General features: G+C 45.0%; 1 protein-coding gene and 1 long non-coding RNA gene across 10 annotated transcripts in view; one reads left to right on the forward strand and one right to left on the reverse strand.

Moving 5' to 3' along the window:
- Positions 1–2002: 2002 nt before the first annotated feature.
- On the reverse strand, positions 2003–15092 carry LOC123456352. Of its 2 annotated transcripts, none has more exons than XR_006634485.1 (3): positions 14805–15092; positions 8116–8386; positions 2003–2054 (listed from the first exon to the last, which is right to left on the reverse strand). It is a non-coding gene; the product is annotated as an uncharacterized LOC123456352 (long non-coding RNA). The 2 variants fall into 2 exon arrangements; XR_006634484.1 differs by lacking the exon at positions 2003–2054 and adding an exon at positions 7850–7979.
- Positions 15093–20447: 5355 nt separating this feature from the next.
- LOC101602677 (zinc finger protein 84-like) overlaps positions 20448–27550 on the forward strand; it is a 36033-nt gene continuing 28930 nt past the window's right edge. For all 8 annotated transcript variants that reach the window (XM_045139132.1, XM_045139138.1, XM_045139134.1 and 5 more), the window contains exons 1-2: positions 20448–20492; positions 25648–25740. In XM_045139132.1, coding sequence (XP_044995067.1) covers positions 25720–25740 — 21 coding nt within the window. In that variant the 5' untranslated portion in view covers positions 20448–20492; positions 25648–25719. The remainder of the gene's footprint in view (positions 20493–25647; positions 25741–27550) is intronic.

A 27550-nucleotide genomic window follows, 5' to 3' on the forward strand; every position in this document is an offset into this window, starting at 1 on the left:
ATTAGTAACAGGACATTACAATCTTTCAAAATGCCTGGCCAATTATGAGCCACCACCTGAGGGAGAATTGTCTTCATCAATAATCCTCTATGTAAATTGAAGCTGAACTGTAACAAAACTTAGTAATTTGATGTATGGTATCATTGTAATAGATTATGCCCTGTGCACATAAAATTTCAGCTCACTGTAGGCTTTAGTTAAATCTGACTTTCAAAGACAAAAAAAAAAAAAAAGCCCACCTTGAAATAAATCTAAATGCAAACAAAAACGTCAGGAGAAACCTGTTGGATCGTTTGGGTGAGGAAAGCTCACTGTCATTTAATCACACATAATAAGGAAACCAAAACAAATGGCATCTTACTTGTTTAAAAACTAAGCAAAAGAGAAAATGTCAAGTACAGTTACTAACATGTTTTTAAACATGACGTGATTTGGAAATTTTTACCGAGCAGTTTTTAACCATGTGGTTTCTAAATGCAGGGTCAGGCTATCACATTGAAGCCTTACTTACTTAGGGATATCTATACACGTGTTCACCATCTCAGAAGTCAACTGAAAGTTTGTAATGTTAAGCACAAGTTAAGAACCTCTTTTACTTCTGACTGTAAGGAAAGTGCAAGAGAAAAGAAAAAGAGGACATTGGACTTGATCTCTACAGATAGTTTATTGATGGGCACAGAGAAGGGCAACAGTTTTCCCGCGGGATGAAGGCCGAAGCACTGGGCCAGGCTGGGGTGCAAGTTTTCAAGGAGGATCCTAAGAAAAAGAGACTGTGCCAGGTGCAGCAGACGAGGAGCTTGTAGCTGTGTGTGTTCTTGTTCACAATAGGCTCTTCAGCCAGGAATGTCTAAGGGAGGACGCTCAGAAGGTCCCTGGTCCTTCAAGGCCATCTGAGCTAAGGGGAGCGCATCAATCAGGTGAACTGGGGTGAACTCCTGTGATGTTTCTTCTATGGTCTTCCAGCCTTAGGGATAGTTATCAACTCTTCAGTTCCCTCTAGTTTTCAGAAAAAAAGCTATTTTCCTTTCACCTACTCTGCTTACTAAATATGTATTTTCTTTCTTTTCTTTTTTTCTTTTTTTGCTCAGCCCTGTGAAGATACAGTACAAAGCACTAATATTGGTGTGTGCACAAAAGCTTAAATTCTCTACGTTAACATCGATTGCCAACTACAAAAATGGGCGGATGGTGTCAGTCAGTAGAGCGCTTGCCTGGCACATACAAGGCCCAGAGTCTCACCGCTGGCACTGCCTAAGGCCTGGAAGGATGGTACACTCATGTCATCCCGTAACTAAGCCGTCAGTAAGTTTCAAGACCTTGAACTTGTCCTCACTCATATATGACATTCAGAGCCAATTTGAACTTTCTTGAGACACTAGAAGTATATCAGTATTAATAGACCTAGAGATTAAATCCATACTCGTGCCTATAATCCCAGCACTTGGGAGGTGAAGGCAGGTATGTTGGCTATTCAAGTCCAGCTTCAGCCACATAGCAAATTCAAGGCCAGTGTGGGGCTATATGACATGGAGATCCTGTCTGAAGAAAACCAAGTGTCTAGCTGAGTGTGGTGGCTCATGCCTGTATACCTTCAGAAGGCTGAGGGGGTATACTGTCGTGAGTTCAAGGCTAGCCTTGGATACAGTTAGTTCGGGACAGTCTGGATATGGAACGAGATGCTGTCTGAAAAAAGAAATGAGAAAGTTTAAGGGCTGGAGAGACGGGTCAATGGCTATAGGTGCTTGCTTGCATAGGTGGCTGTGAAGGGTTCAATTTCCCAGTATCCCTGTGTGGTGGATTGATTCAGGTGTCCCCCATAAACGTACGTGTTCTGAATGCGAGCTTCCCAGCTGATGGGAGAATTGGGAATTAACAACTCCTGGAGGCGGTGTATCGTTAGGGGCGGGCTTATGGGTGTCATAGCCAGTGTCCCCTTGCCACTGTTTGGCACACTCCCCTGTTTCTATAGTCCACCTGATGTTGGCCAGGGGGTGATGTCCACCCTCTGCTCATACCATCTATTTCCCCTGTCATCATGGAGCTTCCACTTGAGCCTGTAAGCCAAAATAAACTTTCTCAAAAGCTGCTGTTGGTCAGGTGATTTTTGTCAGCAATAAGAACCTGAGTGCAACACCATGTGATTCTGGACATAGTGGCCTTCGTCATAACAGGATGAGTCAATGACATGCAAACACACACAAATAAGTATGCATTTATTAAAATAGTTTATATGGCCAGGCATGGTAGCACATGCTTTTAATCCCTGCACTTGGGAGGCAGATCACCATGAGTTCAAGGCCACCCTCAGGCTACACAGTGAATTCCAGGTCAGCCTGGGCTAGAGGGAAGACTCTACCTCAATAAACAAACAAAAAATTATATGTAACATCTAAAAAGAATGGTGCAGGTTGGAAAACACAGCTCTTTGCAGTCAAAGGCAGTGCTTTTTGTGTATATATGAAACTTCAATCACCTAGTCCCAGAGTGAAGTTGCTGAGCTCAGCTCTTCTAAACCAAAGTGCTACCCACATTTTGGGCCAGATAGTGCCTTATGTAGGGAGTGTTCAGGTGCAGAGAAGAGGTTGACCAGCATTCCTGACCTTTACCCAGTAAATACCAGCAGCAGTTTTCCAACTCTGGTGACCAACCACACTGGACAGTTATTGGTAAGATAGATGTATGGCTTTTGGAGGAAAGATTTATTTTTTTATATTCAAGTTGTGTTTTCCGCTATCCTGGGCTGTCCTGAATCTTTCTCTGAAGCTTAAGCTGGCCGTGGGCTCACAGCAATCCTCTTACCTCAGCCTCCAGAGTGCTGGGTTTTAAGGAATGAGCCACCATGCCAGACTCTGGAGGACATATTTTACAGCCTAAAAATGTCATGTTATGTTGATGATTACGCTGAGTCCTAAACAGCTGGAACGCTGAGTGCCAGCTCTTTGTTCTTTCCAGTGGATCCCTGACTGAATGCACTTCCATTTCTGAAGACAATGCTATTGCTCAAACACTACTTTTTTTTTTCCACTTAAAAATTATGGTGGGGGAGGAGGCTTAGCAGCTAAAGGCACTTGCTTGCAAAGCCTGATGTCCTGGGTTCAATTCTCCAGTACTCACACGATGCAGGATGCAAAACGTGATGCATGCATACGGGGTTTATTTGCAGCAGCCAGAGGACCTGGCATTCTCTGTAGTCCACTCAAGTAAGTAAACAATATTTTAAAATGTGACCATTGCCAAAGAACTTGGTTACCAATGTGAACTAAATGGTAAGACCCTATTGCTGAATACCTGACAGGCTACAGTCACCCCTGTGGACGGTGTGCAGAGCTCACCATACCTGGGGTTTTGATGGTGCTTGATTGAACCATTAATGACTGAGAGACTCAGTCATCTGGAGGCCTTGTGGAAATGGCTCCTTCATATTTACCCCAAGTTTCAGAGATAGTAGATCTTGTGGAGGAGGGGGTGCTGGAAATTCCTTCTAACAAGGAGGCAAGGCTCTGATGTTATTACTGGTGTCAGCTTTGGAAGAAGCGGTTAACCTCTGTTTACCTGTAGGCTGCAGTTTCTCCAAAAGTGGTACTTTAGAGACAGACAAAGATCCACAATGCCAGTAAAAAAAGAAACAAACCCACTTTCTCCTAGCTCTGTAGCTGGGACATAAAAATGAAAGTATGCTGACATAATCTGTCAGCATGTGTGGTGGCTTTGATAAAATATAGCTTTTGCCTTTGATCCCAGCACTCGGGAGGCAGAGGTAGGTGGAACGCTGTGAGTCTGAGGCCTTCCTGAGACTCCATAGTGAATTCCAGGTCAGCCTGGGCTACAGTGAGACAAAAAAAAAAAAAAGGTTTTGGAGGTACATGAGTTAAGCATTTATTTTAATCGTTGAGTCAGGGTCTCCCTCTAGTCCAGACTGACAAAATGACAGCAGTTCTATATATTCTACTGAATCCTTAAAGGCCTCAGCCACCTTGCCTAGATTAAATCCATCCTTTTTATTTGTAGAAAATGTCAATGCATATCTCTCTGGAGGCCTTATCTGTGATGTAAGCTCATCTTACCTTAGAATGTTTAATTATGGGCTGGAGGGATGGCTTAGCTGTTAAGGTGTTTGCCTACAAAGCCAAAGGACCCAGGTTCAATTCCCCAGGACCCACGTTAGCCAGATGCACAAGGGGGCGCACACATCTGGAGTTCATTTGCAGAGGCTGAAGGCCCTTGCATGCCCATTCTCTCTCTCTCTCTCTCTCTCTCTCTCCCCCTCTTTCTCTGTCAAATAAATAAATAAATAAGTATAAAATAAAATTTAAAAAGAATGTTTACTTATGCATGTATTTACTTAGTCACATGTTACGAATGTGTGTGTAAACATTTTGAGTACTTCTATATGTGCTGCTGAAGCAAACCCTGGTGTGCCAGTCCTCCAACTCTGTGTGTGTGTGTGTGTGTGTGTGTGTGTGTGTGTGTGTGTGTCACGAAAAAAGCCAGTCTGTTGTGCTTAGCTCAAAAAAAATTTTACTTTTTTAAAAAGTATTTTTATTTATTTATTTGAGAGAGGGAAAGGGGGAAGAGAGAGTGAGAGAGAGAGAGAGGGACAGAGAATGGGCGTACTAGGGCCTCCAGGCACTGCAAACGAACTCTAGACACATGCACCACCTTGTGCATCTGGCTTACATGGGTCCTGGGGAATCGAACCGATGTCCTTTGGCCTTGCTGGCAAATGCCTTGACTGCTAAGCCATCTCTCCAGCCCCCCCCCCCCAATTTTACTTTTTATATTTGTTTTGCTATAATTTCTTTCTTTACTTATTTATTTTTATTTTCTGAGACAGTGTCTCACATAGCCCACATGGTCCTTCCTCGGCCTCACAAATATGGCAGTTAAACAGCCCTAAAATGTTGAGCTTGAGGCATCTTTGCCCGTTTCCTGCTGCTGTCAGTCAGTGCTCAATATAACGAGTTATCATTGGAAGTGTGTGTTTATTCTTGCCATTCTTCTTCTTTGGTAGTTCTTCCGGCTTTCCCTTTACTCTTTTAACTATCGTTTAAGTATTGTTTATTTTTTCCTAGTTCCTTATGTGTGTGTTTTTCTTTCTGTTCTGCATGGAGATTACTTTCTAGTATTTTCTGCCAGTTTAATGTTTTTGTTATGGAATGTCTTTATTTCTCTATTTAGATGGACTGTTTTATACATTTATCTATTTTGGATATTAATCCTCCATCAGATATATAGCTGGCAAAGATTTTCTCCCACTCTATAGGTTGTCTCTTTACTGTATTCACAGTATCCTTTTCTGTACAAAAGCTTTGTTTTTTTTTTTTTTTTTTTTTTTTTTTTTTTTTTAAGGTAGGGTCTCACTCTAGCCCAGGCTGACCTGGAACTTACTATGGAGTCTCAGGGTGGCCTCAAACTCATGGTGATCCTCCTACCTCTGCCTCCCGAGTGCTGGGATTAAAGGTATGCGCCACCGTGCCTGGCAAAAGCTTTGTAATTCCATGAGATCCCAGTGGTTTTATTTCCTGAGCAACTGGGGTTATATTCAGAAAGTCATTGCTTATTCCAATATGTTGAAGGGTTTCCCCTAATTTTTTCTCTGACAGTTTCAGAGTTTCAGGTCTGATAGTAAGCCCCCTTATCCATTTGGACTTGATTCTTGTGCATGGAAAGAGACAAGGATCTATTTTTCATCCTTCTACATATAGAAATCCAGTTTTCCCAGAACCACTTCTTGAAGAAGCTATCTATTCTCCAAGGAATGTTTTTGACATTTTTATCAAAAAATCAGGTGACTATAGCAGTCTGGATTAATGTCTGGGCCCTCTATTCTGTTCCACTGTTCTATGTGTCTGTTATTTGTGCCAGTAAAATGCTGTTTTTGTTACTATGGCTTGATATTATAGCTTAAAATTCAATATGGTGATACTGCCAGCCTTATTTTCATTGCTCAAAATTATTTTGGCTATTTGAGTTTTTTTGGTGTGTGTGTTTTAGGATTGTTTTTTTTTTCAATTTCTGTGAGGAATGTCATTGTAATTTTGATGGCCTCAAGCTCACAATGCTTCTCCTACCTCAGACTCCCAAGTGTTGGGGTAACACTGTGCATCACTACACCTGGCTGCTTTCCTCGTTTAGAATCTTTTTCTCTATGTAGCCATTTGGCCTACAAATACAAACACTCTTCTAGTTCTACTTGTGATTTGTATTTACTTTGTTTATTGCTCTTCTCTTATATCTTAGGCTAATATTTAATCCTCTTTTCTTTTCTTAGTATTTTCGTTGTTTTTGTTTTTTGAGGTAGGGTCTCACTCTAGTCTAGGCTGACCTGGAATTCACTATGTCATCTCAGGGTGGCCTCGAACTCACAGAGATCCTCCTACCTCTGCCTCCCAAGAGCAGGGATTAAAAGCATGCACCACCACGCCAGCTAGTTTGGTTTATTTTCAAGGTAGTGTTTTACTCTAGAGCATGCTGACCTGGGTCTCGTTCTTTACGTCCAGGCCTCAAACTCATGGTGGTCCTCTGACCTCAGCTCAACTGGAATCTCCTTGGAGGTGATGTATTTTTGGGGGTGGGCTTATGAGTGACATAGCCGGCAGCCCCTGACCAGTGTTTGGCACACTCTCTACCACCTACCATTGGCTAAAAGGAGATAATGCCTGTGCTCTGGCCATGCCATCATTTCCCACTGCCAGCATGTAGCTTCCCACAGTAAATCTTTTCCTCCCATAAGCTGTTCTTCGGCCAGCAACACAAAGATGACTGTAACAGTAAAACTGGTACCAGAGTCCTGGATTGTTGCTCCCAGAAAAAGAACTGTGTGGCTCTTGGTCTTTCGGAGCTGTATTTTGAGGAAGGAATGTGGAAGAATTTGAAATCATGGCCTAAGAGTTTCATGCAGTGCTGTAAGGAAAACTTGATAGACTATTCTGTTCATAGTTTGAAGACGTGAGTACAGTAAGAACTATGAACTCAGAGGTTTGGCTTATGAGGATGAGAAAGGGCTTTGCCTGGACTGGGCCAGAAGCAGTCTGAGAGAGAAGCTTGTTACGCCTGTGCCCTCAGAATGCTTGCATGGTTGCATTGCATGTAAGTGAACTGACTGGTGTGAACGAAGGAATATGACAGAAAGAGAATTGAAATGTGGGGTCCAAACTTCAGTTCAGCTGAAGAAAGTTCAGCTGCAATTGTTTTAGATACAATGATTGAGACTGGTCCTCCTGGTCTGCATCACAACACGAGGAATGCAGACTCTTTTGTGAAGGGGACTTCAGTGTACAAGTGTCTTGTTTGGCAAAGCCGGCTTTATTTCCCATGGGGCCAGCAAATGGATACCCACCTGGTACTATGCAGCGCACAGGAAGTCCCATGCCACGGACTATGCATTATCACTTGTCAATACTGTGGGAATACCATTGTCTTCTGTCATGAGGCTCTATTGTGATATCATAATGTCTGCCTGGGATGCACAATTCTACTCTGACACCATAAAGACCCAGTGACGTCACAATACTTCTATGCAATTGGAACAATCACATAGCTCACTGTACCAAAAAGGAACTGAACCTTGAGGAACATGCCTGGCCACAGGGACAGGGTTCCAAGGACAGGACCGTGTCTGGAGCTCAGGCTGGTGCTGAGTTCATGGACCAGAGCACATTATCCAGTGTTTTGCCCCATACTCACAGGTCCAGACTGGGATTGTCTGGGGGTGGCCATTTGGGGTCATTGGCCCATGAGCACAGGTATAGATAGGCAAGGACATCATCCTCAGTGAGTGACCAAGGCTCAGATCCAGGCAGTTCCCCCCCCACACACACACCCAGGGTTACCTACCAAGTCAAGGCTAGGGCTCAGGCTCACAGAAGTTCCCACGCCTTTTCATCGGTACAATTTGTCTGACACAATATGAGCTGTGACTTGGAAAGAACACTTTGCCAGATCCATGGCCATTATATAGCTTTTTGCTGTTCAGGCATCTAAGGCAGAGGCGTAACTTATGTGAAAAACACTGACCATATGCACATGGCATTTCACCTCTATAAATTCTGAAGCACAGTGAGTTGTGATTTTATAGGGAAATTTTCAACATTCATTACAGCTGTATGGTCTTACCTGGTCAAGTTATGTCATGCATAGTGCATGGGGAAAGCTCCACCGTATTGATAACGTTCATATCATATGGACTGCCATCTGTAAGAGTTCTTTTGATGCACAGTAAGCGGTGAATTCCAGCAACCTTTATTATATTCATGGCTTTCAACATGTACAGGTATTCTGACGCACAGTGACTAGTGGCTTTTCAAGGAAGTTTTCCCAGGTTTCTTATATGTGTACAGTTTCTCAATTGTACAGGCCTCCAGTGAGACAGATTTAAAGGAAATGTCTGAGAAAGATTTCAAAAGAATAATTATAAATATGCTCAAGGAAATCAAAGGAATCAAAGAAGACACAGAAAACTAATTTAATGAAATAAGGAGGTCAATACAAGACATGAATAAGGAAACAGAAATGATAAAGAAAAACTAGTCAGGGCTGGAGATATGGCTTAGTTGTTTAGGCATTTGCCTGCAAAGCCAAGAGATCCGGGTTCGACTCTCCAGGACCTACGTAAGCGAGATGCACAAGGGTGCACATGCATCTGGAGTTCGCTTACAGTGGCTGAAGGCCCTGGTATGCCTGTTCTCTCTCTCTCTCTGGCTCTTTCTCTCAGACAAATAAGTAAATAAAATATATTTAAAAATAAAAACTAGTCAGAAATACTAGCAATGAAAAACAGTCAATCAGATAAAAAACTCTGTAGAAAAATCTCACCAGTTAACTGGATCAAGGAGAGAACGGCATAAGACCAGGTGGCAGATCTAATATAGTCTAACAAAGAGAAAGACAAACTAATAGGAAGATATGAATGGGAATTTCAAGATATTAAGGACAGTATGAAAAGATCAAACATAAGAATTCGGGGTATAGTAGAAGGAAAAGGCACAGTAGGCATTTTCAACAAAACCATAGAAGAAAAGTTCCCCCAAATTTAGAAAGAGATGCCAGTGCAGATACAGGAAGCCTTTAAAGCACCAGACAAAATGTGGAAAAACCTCCCTTTATCATATTATAATTAAACTACCAAACATACAAACCAAAGAAAATATATTGAAAGCAGTTAGAAAGAAAATGTGTCTCATACAAAGGCAAGTCCATCAGGAAAACAGCATATTACTCAACACAAGCCCCAGAAGGGCTTAGAATGATGTATTCCATGTTCTGAAATTAAGTACTGGCAATCAAGGTTGCTATATCCTGCAAAGCTATCTATTCAAATAGATGGAGAAATAAGGACATTCCACAATAAAAAGCAGGCTAAAAGAATATTTAACACAAAACCACGTCTACAAAAAATACTTGAAATCATCCTCCACACTGAAGAGAAAGAAAAGCACACATATAAGAAACCTGGGAAAAACAAACCATACTCAAATTCTAGTTAATACAAGACAGCAAAGGTAAAACCAGAAGACCTACAAAACAAGAAAAATGGCAAAAATAAATACACATCTTTCAATAAGAACTCTTAATATCAAAGGCCTCAATGCCCCAACCAAAAGAAACAGGCTTTCAGATGGTTAAAAAGCAGGATTCTGCAGCTTGTTGCCTCCAAGAAACTCAAATTCTAAAAAGGATGGATACTATCTTAGGGTGAAAGGCTGGAAAACGGTGTTTCAAGCAAATGGGCCTAGAAAACAAAGCAGGGGTTGCAATCTTATATATGACAGCGTAAATTTCAGACCAACATTACTTAGGAAAGAAAAGGAAGGTCACTTTATATTGATTAAAGGAACACTCCAACAGGAGGACTTTACAATCCTAAACATATATGCACCTAACATGGGGGCTACTAATTTCATCAAACAAACACTATTAGAACTAAGGTCACAGATAACACCAAACACAGTTGTACTGGGTGACTTCAACACCCCAGTTGAATCAAGTGACAGGTCATCCCAGAAAAAAAGAAAACAAACAGAGGCATCTGGATTAAATGAGGTCATAGAAGAAATGGACCTAACAGATATATACAGGACATTTCATTCAAATGCTACAGCACCCTTTTTAGCAGCACATGGAACATTCTCTAAAATCTGACCACATATTAGGACACAAAGTAAAACTTACCAAATGCAAGAAAATTGAAATAATTCCTTGTACTCTATCTCATGACAATGGGATCAAACTACAAATCAATAACAAGAAAAGCTAGAGAGCATACACAAAATCATGGAAACTAAACAATACTCTACTAAATGAATGAATGGGTCACTGATGAAATCAAGAAGGAAATCAAAAAATTCTTAAGAGTCGAATGATATTGAGAACACAATATACCTTTGGGACACAATGAAGGTAGTCCCAAGAGGGAAATTTATAGCTTTAAGTGCCTATATAAAGAAATTACAAAGGTCACAAGTAAACAACTTAATGCTTGACCTTAAGGCCTTGGAAAAAGAAGAACTAGGTAAATTGAAAATGAGTAGATGGGAGGAAACAATAAAGAATCGGGTAAAAATTAATGAAATAGAAACCCAAAGAACAATCCAAGGAATCAATAAAACAAGGAATTCATTCTTTGAAAGGATAAACAAGATAGATAAACCCTTAACAAATCTGACCAAAAGAAAAAAGAAGAGACACGAATTAATAAAATTAGAGGAAAAATGGGCCCTCACAACAGATATCAGAGAAATTTAAAAAATCATAGGGACAAAGTATAAGAATATGCTCCACTAACTTTGAAAATGTGAAAGAAGTAGATGATTCCCTTGATTTATATGACTTACCTAAATTAAATCAAGTTAAGATAAACCACTTAAATAGACCTTAATAAGTAAAGAGATCCAAGCAGTTATCAAAAATCTACCAACTAGCTGGGCGAGGTGATGCACACCTTTAATCCCAGTACTGGGGAGGCAGAGGCAGGAGGATCGCCATGAGTTCGAGGCCACTCTGACACTACATAGTGAATTCCAGGTCATCCTTGACCAAAATGAGACTCTACCTCAAAAATTGAAAAAAAAAAAATCTCCCAACTATAAAATTCCAGGTCCACTGGTGAATTTTGCCAAACCTTCATGGAAGAGCTAACACCAATGCTTCCAAACTTTTCCATAAAATAGAAAAAGAAGTAATCCTACCAAACTCCTTATAAAAAGCCAGCATCACCCTGATACCAAAACCAGACAAAGACAGAACAAAAAAAGAAAATTACAGATCAATCTACCTCATGAACATAGATGCAAAAATTGTCAGCAAAATATGGCAAACAGAATACAAAAATGTATCAGAAAGATCATTCACCCTGACCAAGTTGGCTTTATTCGAGAGATGCAGGGATAGTTCAACATACATAAACTGATAAATGTAATATGTTATATAAATGGACTGAAGGACAAAAATCACATGATCATCTCATTAGATGCAGAAAAAACATTTGACAAAATCTAACATCCCTTCAAGATAAAAGTCCCACAGAGACTGGGAACAGAAGGAACACATCTCAACATAATAAAGGCTATTTATGACAAACCTACAGCCAACAGAATACTAAATAGAGAAAATCTTGAAGCTTTTCCACTAAAATCAGGAACAAAACAAGGGTGTCCACTGTCCCCACTTTTATTTAATATAGTACTGGAAGTTTTAGCCATAGCAATAAGGCAAGAGACACACATAAAACGGACACATATTGGAAAGGAAGAGATCAAGTTATCATTATTTGCAGATGACATGATTCTATACATAAAGGACCCTAAAGACTCTACCAGCAAACTGTTAGAGCTGATAAACACCTATAGCCATGTAGCATAATACCACATAACACCGAAATCAATAGCCTTTATATAGGCTAACAACAAATACACAGAGGATAAAACCAGAGAATCACTCCCATTCACAACTGCATCAATAATTAATAATAAGTACCTTAGAAAAAACCTAACCAAGGAGGAGAAGGATCTCTACAATGAAAACTTTTAAACACTCAAAACAGAAATTCCAGAAGATACTAGGATATGGAAAAATGTCCCTTGTTCTTGGACTGGAAGAATCAATATTATGAAAATTGCAAAACCAGGCGTGGTGGCGCATGCTTTTAATCCCAGCACTCGGGAGGCAGAGGTAGGAGGATTGCCACGAATTCGAGGCCACCCTGAGAACCCATAGTGAATTCCAGGTCAGCCTGGGCTAGAGTGAGACCCTACCTCGAAAAAAAAAAAAAAGAAAATTGCAATGTCACCAAAAGGAATTTACACATTTAAGGCAATCCCCTTCAAAATTCCCATGGCATCAAAAAACAATCCAAAAACTCAGTTAGAAGCACAAAATACTTCAAATATCTAAAACAATTTTGAGCAACAAAAGTAAGGCTGGTGATAAAACCATACCTGATTTTAACCTGTACTACAGAGCCATAGTAACAAAAACAGCATGGTACTGGCACAAAAGCAGACATGTAGATCAATGGGACAGAATAGAGGACTCAGATGTTAAGTCCAGGTAGCTACAGCCAACTGATCTTTGACAAAAATGCCAACATATTCATTGGAGAAAAGACAGCCTCTTCAACAAATGGTGCTTGGAAAATTGGATATGTATATGTAGAAGGATGAAAATACATCCTTATCTCTCTCCATGCACAAGAATTAAGTCCAACTGGATCAAAGACCTTACTTAATATCAGACCAAAAATTCTGAAACTGCTAGAGGAAAAACTAGGGGAAACCCTTCAACATATTGGTCTTGGCAAAGACTTTCTAAAAGACTCATGAAATTGCAAAGCTTGGGCTGGAGAGATGGCTTAGCGGTTAAGCACTTGCCCCTGAAGACTAAGGACCCCGGTTCGAGGCTCGATTCCCCAGGACCCACGTTAGCCAGATGCACAAGGGGGCGCATGCATCTGGAGTTCGTTTGCAGTGGCTGGAAGCCCTGGCACGCCCATTCTCTCTCTATCTATCTCTCTCTCTCTGGCTGTTGCTCTCAAACAAATAAATAAAAATAAAAATAAATTAAAAAAAAAAAAGAAATTGCAAAGCTTTTGTATGGCAAAGGACACTGAATTGAGCAAAGAGGCAACCTACAGAATGGGAAAAAATCTTTGCCAGCTATACACCTGACAAAGGATTAATATCTAGGATAGACAAAGAACTCAAAAAACTACATAATAAGAATTCAAACAACCCAATTAAAAATGGGCTATGGACAGTGGAGCGCTGCATTTGGATATTTAGTTTTACCATTAGTTGAGTACCTCCCTGGTGTATTCATTTATACCATCTAACATATGACACACGTTGCAATATGTATAATTTTGTAATCTTTATTTCCCTTTGTATTCATTTAAAGCATCTAAATAAATTGCTGTATTGTGCTTAATGTAAAAAAAAAAAGGGGGGGGCTATGGAGGGCTGGAGAGATGGCTTAGCGGTTAAGCGCTTGCCTGTGAAGCCCAAGGACTCCGGTTCGAGGCTCGACTCCCCAGGACCCACGTTAGCCAGATGCACAAGGGGGCGCACCGTCCAGAGTTCATTTGCAGTGGCTGGAGGCCCTGGCGTGCCCATTCTCTATATATATTTGCCTCTTTCTGTCTTTCTGTCTGTCGCTCTCAAATAAATAAATAAAAATAAACAAAAAAAGTGGGCTATGGAAATAAATAGAATTCTCAAAACAAGAAATACAAATGACATACAAGCATCTAAAAAAATGTTCTACACCCCTAGCCATTAGGGACATGCAGATTAAAACTACTTTGAGGGCTGGAGGGATGCCTTAGTGGTTAAGGCACTCGCTGCAAAGCCAAAGGACCCAGGTTCGATTTCCCAGGACCCACGTTAGCCAGATGCACAAGGGGGCGCACAAATCTGGAGTTCATTTGCAGTGGTTGGAGGTCCTGACACTCCCATTCCCCCTCCCTTCCTCTTTCTCTGCCAAATATAAATAAATAAATAAATGAAAACAAATGACCATAAATGCTAGCAATGATGCAGAAAATGAGAAACCCTTCTACACCATTGTTGGGGATGCAATCTTGTCTACTCATTGTGGAAATCAGTGTGGAGGTTCCTGAGACAGCTAAAAATACTTTGCCATGTGATCCAGCCATACCACTCCTAGGCATATATACTAAGAACTCATCTCACTACCTTAGAGATACTTGCTCAACCATGTTTATTGCTGCTCTATTCACAATAGCTGGGAAATGGAACTGATGAGTGGATAATGAAGATGTGGCACATTTATACAATGGAGTTCTACTTAGAGGTAAAAAATAATGAAATGTATAGGAAAATGGATGGATCTGGAAAGGATTATACCAAGTGAGGTAACCCAGGACCCAGAAAGCCAAAGGTCACATGTTCTCTCTCATATGTGGATCCTAGCTACAAATAACTGGGTTTCTATGTGAGTAGGAATAAAACTCAGTAACAGGCCAGTAAGCCAGAAAGAGGATATAAATGGAATAGAAAGGAATGGATGAGGGACTTAATAGGATGGTTTGTATATATGTAAGTAGAAGAATAGATTAATGGGGGTGAAAAGGCCCAAGTGAGGTCAGAGAAAGAGATTGAGAAAGGAAAGGTAGAGGGGGAAGTGCTCATCAAAATCTAAGAGGATATAAATATGGAAACCTACAGGTGTGTGTTTCACAGCAAAGGCCGTCTTTAGACTGGAATAAAATCTGTGAATGGGGCTTAACATGATATTCCCGATCAGGTCTCATCCAACTGTCCTCCTGTCCCAAGCATGTATTCACTTACCTGGAAGCCTCTGAACTGATCCTTCTGTTACACTCCATGGTGATAATCCCTGCTCCAACTTGAAGATCAGCTCTGGTTTGGTCATACACTGTCCTGTAAATGGGAAATGATACACAAATAGCACCAACTTGCTAGATCAGGTATGCTCAATAAAGATCACCGCTCCAGTTCAAGACATGGGCTCCACTGGAAGTGCAGACTCTTCTCAGACAAGCTTCATGCTCACGGTGTTCACTGACTGCAACGCTGGGCTCAAGGGACATTATGCCGCATGATATATATGGAACAGCGAGCCAAGCACGGTGGTGCACACCTTTAATCTCAGCGTTCAGGAGGCAGAGGTTGGAGGATCGCCGTGACTTCAGGGCCACCCTGAGATGACATAGTGAATTCCAGGTCAGCATGGGCTAGAGGGAGACCCTCCCTTGAGAAACAAACAAACAAAAACATGAATTAAAAAAAAAAAATCACTGAACACAAGATACTCAGAGGGGACAAAATGAAATCAGAAAGACTGAGTGATATTTCTCTCAGGTGGATATAGACAGAGTAGTCAGAAAAAAATAGATAAAACAACACCTGATGGAATAAAATTTTTAAAATTACAACAGCACAGAGGATTTGTATTTAAATTAATAAGGCAAAGAAAAATTTGCATGCCAATTATTTAAACATAACTAAGGAAAATTAATAAATTGGAGAGAAGGGAAGGAATGATGGGCTTTTAGGTTTATAAGAAGTTAAGAATGTTAAGAATATGCACAATCATAATCACCATGCACAGTGTAAAGCCAGTATAATAAAAAGTTTCATATACAAGGCTGGAGGGATGGCTTAGCAGTTAAGGCGTTTGGCGGCAAAGCCAAAGGACCTAGGTTCGATACCTCAAGACCCACGTAAGCATCCGCACAAGAGGGCTCATGCATCTGGAGTTCGTTGACAGTGGCTGGAGGCCCTGGTACACCCATTCTTCTCTCTCTCTCTCTCTCTCAAATAAATAAATACAATATATTTTAAAAAGCTTTCTATACAACATGTGGCAGCCACGTCGCCAAATGATACCATCGCCTATAAGGAGAAACTTTCCAGGAACCCAAGACAACAAGAGCTGGAGACTGGAAAGGTGCACTCATCTATGTGCGTTCATTTTAGCACAAAAGGCACTTGGACATTTTATTGGTGTCCAATGTTAGCCATGCACCTGTGTGGGGGTCTCAACCAGCAAAAGCACCTTCCCAAGTCAGGCCTCCACACTGAATACTATCGAGACAGAGCTAGGCCACAGAGGGCAGACAGACAGACATGTGCAATAAGAAAGGCAGGGAGCTGGGCATCGGTGCTCATGTGTAAATCTCTACTTGGACAGCAGAGGGCAGAGGACGGCCCGGGCTACACAGTGACTTCCAAGTGCACCTTGACCGCAGACGGAGACACTGCCTGCAAAAATAGAGGGCAGACAGGAAAAGCAGGCAAGAGCTATCCGTGTCCGGCTCGGAGTGAGCTTTTTCAGGAGCCTGGTTTCCACTCCCGCCAGGTTTGAGTCAAGGGGAGCACGTTGACCTGGGCGGCTGTCAGGCTTGTGTGCAGCTGAGGGTCAAATGTTCGAGACCGCCTGGCTTCAGGGCTGGAACTGACCTTCTCTCTCCTCCATTCTCTCCTCTCCCGTCTCCCTCCCCATGTAACTGAACGGAAAAGTACCCCATTGTAAGTAAGGTTTAGGAGTGATGGAGACCACTGGCCGCACTCGGAGGCAAAGAGGAAAGCTCATATTCAGGAACGGCGTGAGCTGCCGGGGAGGACTCAGGAGGGAGTACCCAGCCCACTGGAGTTTTCACGAGTGGGCTCTATTGGACTTGTTCAGTTGGGGGAAGACGGTGACTACAAAAGAACTCCTTTGATAAGGTGAATAGAAAAGTTCCTGTAGGGGACATCATTTCATTAACCATTTAAAACTAGCTAGGGAGCGGGGGGGGGGCCTGGTGGCGCAGGCCTTTAATGCCAGCACTCAGGAGGCAGAGGTAGGAGCATCCGTGTGAGTTCGAGGCCACCCTGAGACTCCATAGTGAATGCCAGGTCAGCCTGGGCCAGAGTGGAACCCTACCTTGAACCTCCCCCCACAAAAACGCTAGGGAGCAGGACGTGGTGGCGCATGCCATTAATCCTAGCACCTGGGAGGCAGAGGAAGGTGGACTGCCATGAGTTCGAAGCCGCACTGAGACTACATAGTGAATTCCTGGTCAGCCTTGGCTACAGTGAAACCATACCTCAAAAACCCAAATAATAATAATAATGAACAGCTAGGGTGTGACACCACTGGAGTGGACATGTGACTTAGGAAATAACAGGACAGGGAACCATGATCTGGGGCATTGTTAAAAAAGGAGGGGATCATGACCAGGTGGTTTCTTGAAGAATGTGGATAATCCATCTTCCTTAACCTTGGTCACCACTCTGCTGACCTTGGAGGCTCCATGCTGGGAGCCCGTCCCAAATAAAGGACTAAGCTGACCACAGGAACTGCATTTTGTCAAACATTCTCCATACTGTTCATGTACTTTTGTTACAGGTATTCCCTTGTAAGTGAGCCAACCAATAAAAAAAAAAGTCAGATCCCCTCTCTGAAAACCCTCCCTGCTTGCCGATATTCTGGAACCAAAGCCACCGGTTCCTTCACCACAGTCTCCATGCTTCCTCCACCAGGAGCTCGCCAGTGCCGTTACTGGGCGCGCAACTCCCCCCTCCGCTGCTCTCGGCGGGCCCTGCACCCGGCTTGGCTTTCCCCGGTGGTCACTTTCCGTTCAAAATCCCGGGAGCCACTCCTTCGGGGCCGCAGCTCCAGCTCCCCAGCCCGGCTGCGTCCCAGGTCGACCAGCTTTGCCTCTGCCCCGGCCGCAGTGAACTCCTCCCCGGTTCCTGCTGAGCCCGGGCAGTGCCTGCCTCGTCCTCTGCGCAACCTCCCGACCCGCCGCCCCCGCGCCCGGTGCACCGCGCCCATCCGCCCACCACCACCGGGCGGCCCGGCCACCGCGCGAGCGTCCCCCGCAGCCCGGGCGCCTCCGGGGTGCAAACGCGGGGCGCCCGCCGCCCTCCCCGGGCCCCAGGTCCTCGCCGCCCGCCCGCCCGCCCGCGTCCTCACCATGCCCGCCGCCTCGGTGCCGCGTCCCGGGCGAATCGGCCCGGCCCGGCGGCGTCCCGGAGCCCGAGGCCCCGAAGCGCAGCGACGCCGCGGGACGCCGACCCGCTGCAGCAGCGCGGAGCCGGCGCCGCCGCACGGTGCGGAAGTCCGCGCTCTGCGCGCTCATTGGACGAGCGCGGCAAGCCCCGCCCCCTCCGGCGCGGACGGACGGCGCCCATTGGACAATGTGAATTACCTCTCTGCCTATGGCCACATCGGGCCCCGCCCAGTCTAGGAAGGAGCCTGGGTCTAAAGTGAACAGAATTGGGGTGAAGTCTGAGACCCTGTATAAAACTTTCAGCTGTCTGCGATGGGGAGGGGAATGATGGAGAATGGAAGTTCAAAGGGGAAAGTGAGGGGGGGAGGGAGGATATTTCCATGGGATATTTTTTATAATCATGGAAAATGTTAATAAAAATTGAGAAAAAATAAGAAAATAAAGAGAAAAATAAAGAGAAAAAAAAATTTTTAGAGCCTGGGAACAGTTGAAAAAATCCTTAACTTTAGGCATGGTGTGAATCTACGTTTGGCCTAACAGTATAGCTTTTTTTTTTTTTTTTTTTGTGGTTTTTCGAAGTAAGGTTTCACTTTAGCCCAGGCTGACCTGGAATTCACTATGTAGTCTCTAGGTGGCCTCAGTGTCATAGCAATCTTCCTATGTCTGCCTCCCAAATTCTGGGATTAAAGGCATGCGCCACCATGCCTGGCAAAATTAGCTCTTATTTTTTAAAACAAGTTTTACTTATTTGAGAGAGACACAATGGGCGCGCCAGAGCATCCAGCCGTTGCAATGGAATTCCAGAGGCATGTGCTGTTTTGTGCATCTGGTTTACGAGGATCCTGATGAATAAAACCTGAGTCCTTTGGCTGTGCAGGGAAATACCTTAACCACTAAAACATCTCTCCAGCCCCCAAATTGACCTTTCTTCCCTTATAAAAAGAAATTGGATTTTAGGCAGTATTTGGTCTTTTTAGATCTCTTATGTCCTTTGTACATATGCGTACTTTCTCTTCAACATTGAAGAAAATCCTTCCCAGTTCCTCCAATCATCCCATCCCAACCCATCATGAAACATCTTTTATTATAAGACTATTAAGAGAGACTACAACAAATTGATCAATGTTATTACTCACTGAAAAAGGAAACATTTAGTCCAGCCTCAAAATGTTAAATAACCAAAAAACCTCCACATTTTAAATGAAACTTAAGAAAAATGTCAGTCAGACTTATAATACCAGTATATGTTCCTATAAATTTCATATAACCCATCGATTTAAGATATCTCCTGTTAATACTCTGCATGAAATGTACTTTTAAAAGCTACAACGCTATGAATACAGGGAAATTTGACAACTGTTTGGGGTATAATCTTTGTCAATACTTCTAATACATTTGGAAATGATTTTATTGAAGGGTTAATGGCCTTCCCTGAAAACTAAAAAGGAACTAAAGAGTTAATGACTATCCCTCAAAGCTCACTGGCAGTAAAGAAGCAACAGAGATATTGGGTCTTGTTAAGTTTGACACCTTCCCTGATTGATGCACTCCCCTTATCCTAGATGCCCTTGAAGGACCAGGGACCCTCTGAGCGTCCTTCCTTAGACATTCCTGGCTGAAGAGCCTATTCTGAACAAGGACGCACACAGCTACAAGCTCCTTATCTGCTGCACCTGGTGCAGTCTCTTTTTCTTAGGATCCTCCTTATAGGGCTGGAGAGATGGCTTAGCGGTTAAGCGCTTGCCTGTGAAGCCTAAGGACCCCAGTTCGAGGCTCGGTTCCCCAGGACCCACGTTAGCCAGATGCACAAGGGGGCGCACGCGTCTGGAGTTCGTTTGCAGAGGCTGGAAGCCCTGGCGCGCCCATTCTCTCTCTCTCACTCTGTCTTTCTCTCTGTGTCTGTCGCTCTCAAATAAATAAATAAAAATTAAAAAAAAAAAAAAAAAGGATCCTCCTTATAAACTTGCACCCCAGGCTGGCGGCCAGTGCTTCAGCCTTCATCCCGCGGAAAGCTGTTTCTCTAATAAACATTCTGTCTGTAGAGATCAAATCCGGTGCACTCTTTTGCTTTTCTCTTACACTTTCCTTACAATATATTTGTTTTACCTGTTACTTCATTTGCTTGCTTGCTTCCCTTTCTTCCTTCCCTCCCTTTCTCTCTCTCTCTCTCTCTTTCTTTCCTTTCTTTCTTCCTCTCTCTTTCTTTCTTTCCTTTTTCCACTTTTCTGAGCCAGGGTCTCCCGTAGCCCAGGTTGCATCTGAGCTCCTGCCTCAGAGGCCCCCACACGCTGCAAGCACAGCACGTAGGCGGCCCTGCAGCTTGCAAAAGCTCCCGGCGTCCGGGCCCGGGCGCTCCGCAGACGAGCTGTCCGTCAGCGCCCCAGGGGGCGGGGCTTGCCGCGCTCGTCCAATGAGCGCGCAGAGCGCGGACTTCCGCACCGGAGCCTTCGCCGCCACCCTGCGGGGACTCGGGGGCGGGACGCGGCCGGGACGCGGCACCGAGACGGCGGCCACGGTGAGGGCGAGGGCGGGCGGGCAGGGCGCCCCGCGTGGGCACCGCGGAGGTGCCCGGGAGCCTGGCGCGGGCCCGCGGGGGGCCTCCCGGGACTTGGGGCGCAGGGAGCCCGTCCGGGGATGCGGGGGGCCCACCGGGCGCGGGCCGGGCCGGACTGGGTGCTCTTCCCGTGCGGCGGCCAGCGGGGAGGGAGACGGGAGGGGAGAGAACGGAGGGGAGAGGAGGGTCGCTGCGTCCCTGAAGCCGGGCGGTCTCGAACCTGTGACCCTCAGCTGCAGACAAGCCTGACCGCCGCCCCGGGTCGACGTGCTCGCCGAGACTCAGAAGCCTGGAGCGGCGGAAAGCAGCTAAGGTTGCTTGTCTCCTTCCCTGGGACTTGCCCTGGTCCCCTTGTTCTTCTCGGGGGGGGGGGGGGGGTCCCCCTGACAAGCTTGCAGCCCCTCGCCGGGCCTCAGCAGACACTCTTGCCTGTTGAGATCGAGTCTTGTAATTTCTGTAGTGCTTTCTTTCACACTTTGTTTTTTTTTCCTTTTCAAACTTTTTTTTTTATTAACAACTTCCGTGATTGTAAAAAAATATCCCTTGGCCATACCTTCCCTCCTTCCGCTTTCCCCTTTGAAACTCCACTCTCCATCATATCCCCTCCCCCTCTCAGTCATTCTCTCTTTTATTCTGATGCCATCATCTTTTCCTCCTATTATGAGGGTCTTGTGTAGGTAGTGTCAGGCACTGTGAGGTCGTGGGTGTCCAGGCCATTTTGTGTCTGGTGGGAGCACGTTGTAAGGAGTCCTACCTTTCCTTTGGCTCTTACATTCTTTTTTTTTTTTTTTTTTTTTTTAAGGTAGGGTTTCACTCTAGCCCAGGCTGACCTGGAATTCACTAAGTAGTCTCAGGGTGGCCTTGAATTCAGGAGAGCCTCATACCTCTGCCTCCCGAGTGCTGGGACTAAAAGGCGTGCACCACCACGCCCAGCTATGGCTCTTACATTCTTTCTGCCACCTCTTCTGCAATGGACCCTGAGCCTTGCAATAGAGACTCAGTAAGATGGCTCTGTAAGCCGCAGTGAGAGCTTAAGGCCGGGCCTTGGAGTCTGGGGATAGATTGACACCCTCTGCTCTCACACCTGGAAGGGCCACATGTGGGGACCAGAGGTGGCTGGCCTGGGTCACAATTCCCCTGCCGACATGAAACTTGGGGCATGCATGGTTTTCCTGGGGGCAGGGCTGCTGCTGGGTGGAAACCTTTTCCCTCAGTGACAGGTTGGAAAGGAACCTTTGGCCACTTTGGAGAGAGGAATGGGGCGGGGAGCTCAGCCTCACCCAGAAAAGGCACAAGCCCCCATGTTCTCTGGCTGTCACTGTGTCTTTGTATATTGGTTGTTCCACCTCATCCCTGTTTCTCCTGCCTGCCCTCTAGTTTTGCAAGCTGTGTCTCCGTCTGCAGTCAAGGTGCACTTGGAAGTCACTGTGTAGCCTGGGCCGTCTTCTGCCCTCTGCCTTCCAAGTACTGAGGTTTATACATATGAGCACCAACATCCAGCTCCCTGGCTTTTTTATTGCACATATCTGTGTCTCTGCCCTCTGTGGCCTATCTATCACGATAATATTCAGTGTGGAAGCCTGACTTGGGAAGGTGCTTTTGCTGGTTGAGACACTGTGGTAGTTTGAATAGATGGCCTCCAAAATATTCAGTGTTTCATTAATTTGTAGTTTACATCTACAGCCACTTGGCTGGAGGCAGTGTCACTTTGGAATCTTAAGGTGTGGTGGTGGGTTGGAGATTCCAATCTAAAGATACGCAATGTGTGCCTAGCTGGAGTTCCTGAAGTGGGCAGTGTGTGTGACTTTTGACTTTTAGGCTTGTGCTTCTCTCTCTCCCTACCCCCTCTTTCTGTGTGTGTGTGTGTGTTTGGTCCTGTGAAGGCAGGCCAGCTTCTTCTGCCATTATGGAACTTCCCCTGGATCTGTAAGCTTCAATAAATCCCACTTCCATAACTGTGCCTGGTCTGGAAGTTTATCTCAGCAACCCTGAGGCTGTCTGCTACAGACCCCCATACAGGTGCATGGTTAAACTGGATGCAGGTATCAGGAGCTGCATTGGGCAGGGCAGAGGTGTGTCTCCTTCCTGCCCTCTTCCTTTTTCTCTGGATGTCCTTCCAGCAGCTCCCTTTTAAGGTGAAACAAGGGATCAAGCCAAGGTCTGTGTTCAATCTCACTTCCAAAAGGCCATCTGCATGCATTTAAAAATTATATTATTTATTTATTTCACTGAGAAATATGGGGAGAGAGAGATTGGGCAAGACCTCCAGCCTCTGCGAACGAACGCCAGACCCGTGCGCCCTCTTGGGCATCTGGCTTACGTGGGTCCTGGGGAATCGAACCTGGGTCCTTTGGATTTGCAGGCAAACGCCTTCACTGCTAAGCCATCCCTCTGGCCCTGTATGCAGTTTTGTAATCCCAGCCACTCAAAAGCCAAGGCTGAAGGGGGCAACAAGTTCCAGGCCAGTCTGGTCCACAGGGATCCATCACCTAGTGAAACGCTCACACAAAACCCTTTCATAAATTAGAGCAACTGAGCCCGATGTGGCCTGGGTCTTAAGTTTATTCCCAAATAGTGCTCTGAACTTCAGAGAAGCCAAGTTCTGCCTTGGACTCGGTCTTGTCTTTTCTTCCAGACTGGAACACTGGGGCTCCCTGTTGGCCAGTGTGGTCTCAACTCAGCATGCCAAGACTCAGAAATTGTTTTAGAGAGGCCATTGCAGCCTTAAAGTCCACTGGGCCTCCCTCTGGGAACCTGAAACCTAGGAGAACAGTGGGATACTGAGTTTAGCTGGCTGTGGGGTCAGGGGAGCTGATGTCAGGGGTTGGAGATGCGGAAAGTGAGTTGCGGCGAACCCCCTGACCAGCAGGAGAAGAACGACCAGCAAACGAAGATCCTTCTTGATCACACTTTATTGGAGAGCCTCTTGGTTAACAGGAAAGCTGATGGCGAGGGGCGAGGGGCGCAGGAGTGTAGCTGTTTTTATAGGGCAGAATACTACGGGGCGCCTGCTGATTGGCTGCCATAGGCTCACCCGCCCACAGGAGCCACGGGATAGGCTCGGGACAAGGTGCGTCAAGCGCATGCGCAACCTCAAGCGAGGTTGGCGCCAAGGCGCTGCCTAAATAAGGAATTGTTTACCTCAAGACTGGCAGGAAGCCAGCGCCATTAGCTCCCTACAGTGAGTCTGTCATTACCTGACACCGTGGGACAAACTGGACAATGACGTGTTTATCGTGGGTTCCAGAAGGCTGTGTCTTCATTAAACTCAGGGAATTCTAAAAAGAATGGGAGGGGTATAGACATGGCTTAGAGGCTAAGATGCTCGTTTGATGGCTTGGCGGTTAAGCACTTGCCTGTGAAATCTAAGGACCCCGGTTCAAGGCTCAATTCCCCAGTACCCATGTAAACCAGATGGAAAAGGTGGTGCATGTGTAGGAAAAAACCCCTGCAGGGGGTCCCCACGCTCTGCCCGGATAAGGCGACACCCCAAATCACTCACTCACGAGAAGCGGTCTTGATGCAAACTGCAAGAGGATTTTATTCCAAGCGCGCTGGGGCCCACAGTCGTACACCGCACAGGGGTAGAGGACTGCAGAGCCCCGAATGCAGGAACAGGACAGTTTTTATAGGGTTTCTAACAAAGCCTGTGCCTTAGACCAATCATTTTCTAATATTAGGAGTCCCGCAGGGTGTTAGCCAGTCAGTTGGTGCCACCCCATAGTTTCTAAGCCAATTAGTTTATGACCTTGGTGGTCAGCATTTGCGCAGGTCCTTGGGTGGGAGTAGCAGAGTGTGGTTCCAGTCTCCTATGACCTTGGAGGTCAGCATTTGCGCAGGTCCTTGGGTGGGGGTAGCAGAGTATGGTATCAGCCTCCTATGACCTTGGTGGTCTGAGGCAGGCTGCTACAGCTTATGGTGCGAGCTACTAAGGCTAACAGTGTGGGCTATTAAGGCTTATAGTGTAAGGCTTATAGTGCAGGCTATTTACAGAAACCAAATAAGTGGTTCACTTCATTACTCATTTCCCATCCTTGAGGGCTATCTCATGCCCTTTTACCTAGTTTTATATTAGGAGTGGGCTCTGATATAATGAGAAGAGGGATTCTTTACTTGCTTCCAACAGAGAGTAAAGCCTGGAGTTTGAGGTATGCAGGGAGCCCACTTAAGCTCCCCTTGGAGCGTGATAGTATTTCTGAGCTTCTGAATTCTTGGGCCTTTCACATGCATCTGGAGTTCTTTTGCAGTAGCTGGAATCCATGGTGTGCCCATTTTCTCTCCCTCCCTCTCTCTCTCTCTGTCGTTCTCAAATAAATAAATAAATAATTTTTTGAAAAAAAAGATGGTTGTTTTCAAGGTTCAAATCTCTAGAACCCAGGTACTGCCAGATGTACACAGTGGCGCATGCATGTGGAGTTCATTTAAACTGGCAAGTGTCCCTGGCACACGCATTCTCTTCCTCTTCCTCTCTCCCTCCCTCCCCCCTTCCCTCTCTCTCTCTCTGCACATAATAATGAATCAATCTAAAAGTAGAAAAGATGGTAGAGACTCATCCCTTGTTCTGTCTCTGTGGATAATGAGAGATTGAAGGGTCTGTGGAAGGAGGACGTGTGAGGAAGACAGCCCTTACCGTGTGAAGGACGAAGCCATGGTGTGGATTGGAGGTGTGAGGCTCAACTTGGATACCAGGAACCAGGGCCTGAAGTTTGCAGGCTGCTGTCTAAGGGAGATGATTGCCATAGAGAGGACTTGACTCAGAGAGACGGTGTGAACATACTAGGGATGGGCCAGTGGTCTGAGAGGGCAGTCGAGGTGTGACAGAGCAGAACTCAGGGGAAAGGCTCTGTGGGAAGTCGAGATTTGGCGTGGGGGGGGGGGACCTGAAAACATGAGAGGGGGAAGGGGCCCCCCCACTCTTTGTTCTGCTTAACGTCTCTTGTGAGCTGAAAGCCAAGACTTCTGGCACAATTAGCAACAATTGCTGCGAAATTACTTGAGTACAAAGAACATTTTTTTCTACGTACTTAAAAGAAAAAGGTAATGTTACAATAATAATGATTTATGCTTAAGGCGTAACTACGTATGTCCTTCAGATGTGACTTTACTATCTTTACAGATGGAAGGTTGAAATTTTCTGGAATTCTCTGTGAAACATTGCAGCCGTGGGTGGGATCAAGGAGGACACTTCATGGCCCAGGATCTAGAAATGGTGAGTTGGATCCTGGCTCCCTAAGACGGGCAGAAACTGGTAGTACCACATAATCATGTCACACTGTTCACTGGCTCTGCATTGCCTGCGTCCCTTCACTCCTGGGTTCTGTCCTAGAGGACCTCCTGAACCCTCAACTCATGGAGCCCTCATATCTGATTTCCAAATGGTTGCAACTTTGTTTTGTGCATCTCGGTCCCTCACCACCACCTCTTCCCAGGCCTGCAATTCCTTCAGTCCCTGGGGTTTAAATTCTAAAGACGTAACATTGTGGAAAAGGAAGAAACCTAGAGACAATTAAAAATCAGTGGTTGCAGGTTCTCTCTCATATGTGGATCCTAGCTACAGATGATTGGGCTTCTGTGTGAGAAGGAAAATACTTAGTAGCAGAGGCCAGTAAGTTAAAACGGAGACATAAAGGGAAGAGAAAGGAAGGGAGGAGGGCACTTAATAGGTTGATATTGTATATATGTAAGTGCAATGATTGAGATGGGGAGGTAATATGATGGAGAATGGAATTTCAAAGGGGAAAGTGTGGGAGGGGAGGGAGGGAATTACCATGGGATATTTTTTTATAATCATGGAAAATGCTAATAAAAATTTAAAAAATAAATAAATAAATGAGCGGTTGTCTAGGTGTCTATTTGTCATGTGTATGGAAAGAGGAGGGTGATCAATAGGTGGGTGATAGGCAGTTTTGGGGGAGTGACACTCTTCTACTTAGAATGGGATGCCAAGTACGTGACGTGTATTTGTGCAAAGCTCCCAGAGTCTGCATGGTGAAAAGGGCTTTCCAGTGCAATGTGTGGACTCACGGAACAAGATGCACTTGTTATTTCACACCACCATCACATTTAGCATTTATTCATGATTGTAATTAGCTTGCTTACTACTGGTAAAATGCCAGGAAGAGGAAAATAGGAGTCATGGAGAATGAGTACAGAGAAGTCCATGCCGTATGCTCCATTTATCTGTTAGAGAAGAAACCTTTGGAAAGCAAGGCGTAATGATCAAGCAGATGACCCGCCAAACTGAGACAGGTCGGCGCTAAAAAGCAACTGGACCTCATGTCCTGCCCAGAATGGCGTCGTTTGCTTACAGTATGCAAAGTGAGGCAGGCATTGTGACACACTCCTGTCATCCCAGAACTGGACAGAAAGAAGCAGGAACAAGTCCCCATGTCCCTGCAAGCCTGTGCTGTGCGGTGAGACCTTTTCTCCAAAGTCCCCACACAAAAATGGGTGGAGAAATTAATAAATGAATGTGTAAAAACATAGGAGACCTTAGATCATCATAATACGAGATTTAAATGCTTTGAGAAAATGTTCCAGTCAGGCTTGCCAGCTACTTGCGACTTCCATTTATTTGTGTCCTATGCTCTGTCTGTGGGGACCTGGCGTTCCTAGGTGGCCTCAACCAGGACCTGACCCTCAGGCGACCACTTACCTCACATAGTAAGGCTATCATAGATCTCAGTACCACCAGCAAGTTTTAGCTGCCAGACAGAGGGAACGTGACAGCAGGGGACAAGGAGGCACAGGCAGAAGGTGGACATCACCTACTGGCCAAAAGCAGGTGGGCAACAGCAGCAGAGTGTGCCAATCACTGGCAAGGGGGAGTTTGTCACAGTACCCAAAACCCCGCCCCCAATAATACATCACCTCTAGACGTTCCTAAATTGCCACCAACTGGTGATGTAGCATTCAGAACACATAAGTTTGTGGGGGACACCTGAATCAAACCACCACATTCTGCCCCTGTACCCCATAAACTGATAACCATCCATGTGTAAAATGCAATGCATCCAGTC

Source organism: Jaculus jaculus, chromosome 21 (assembly GCF_020740685.1).
Source record: "Jaculus jaculus isolate mJacJac1 chromosome 21, mJacJac1.mat.Y.cur, whole genome shotgun sequence".
Taxonomy (NCBI): Eukaryota; Metazoa; Chordata; class Mammalia; order Rodentia; family Dipodidae; genus Jaculus; species Jaculus jaculus.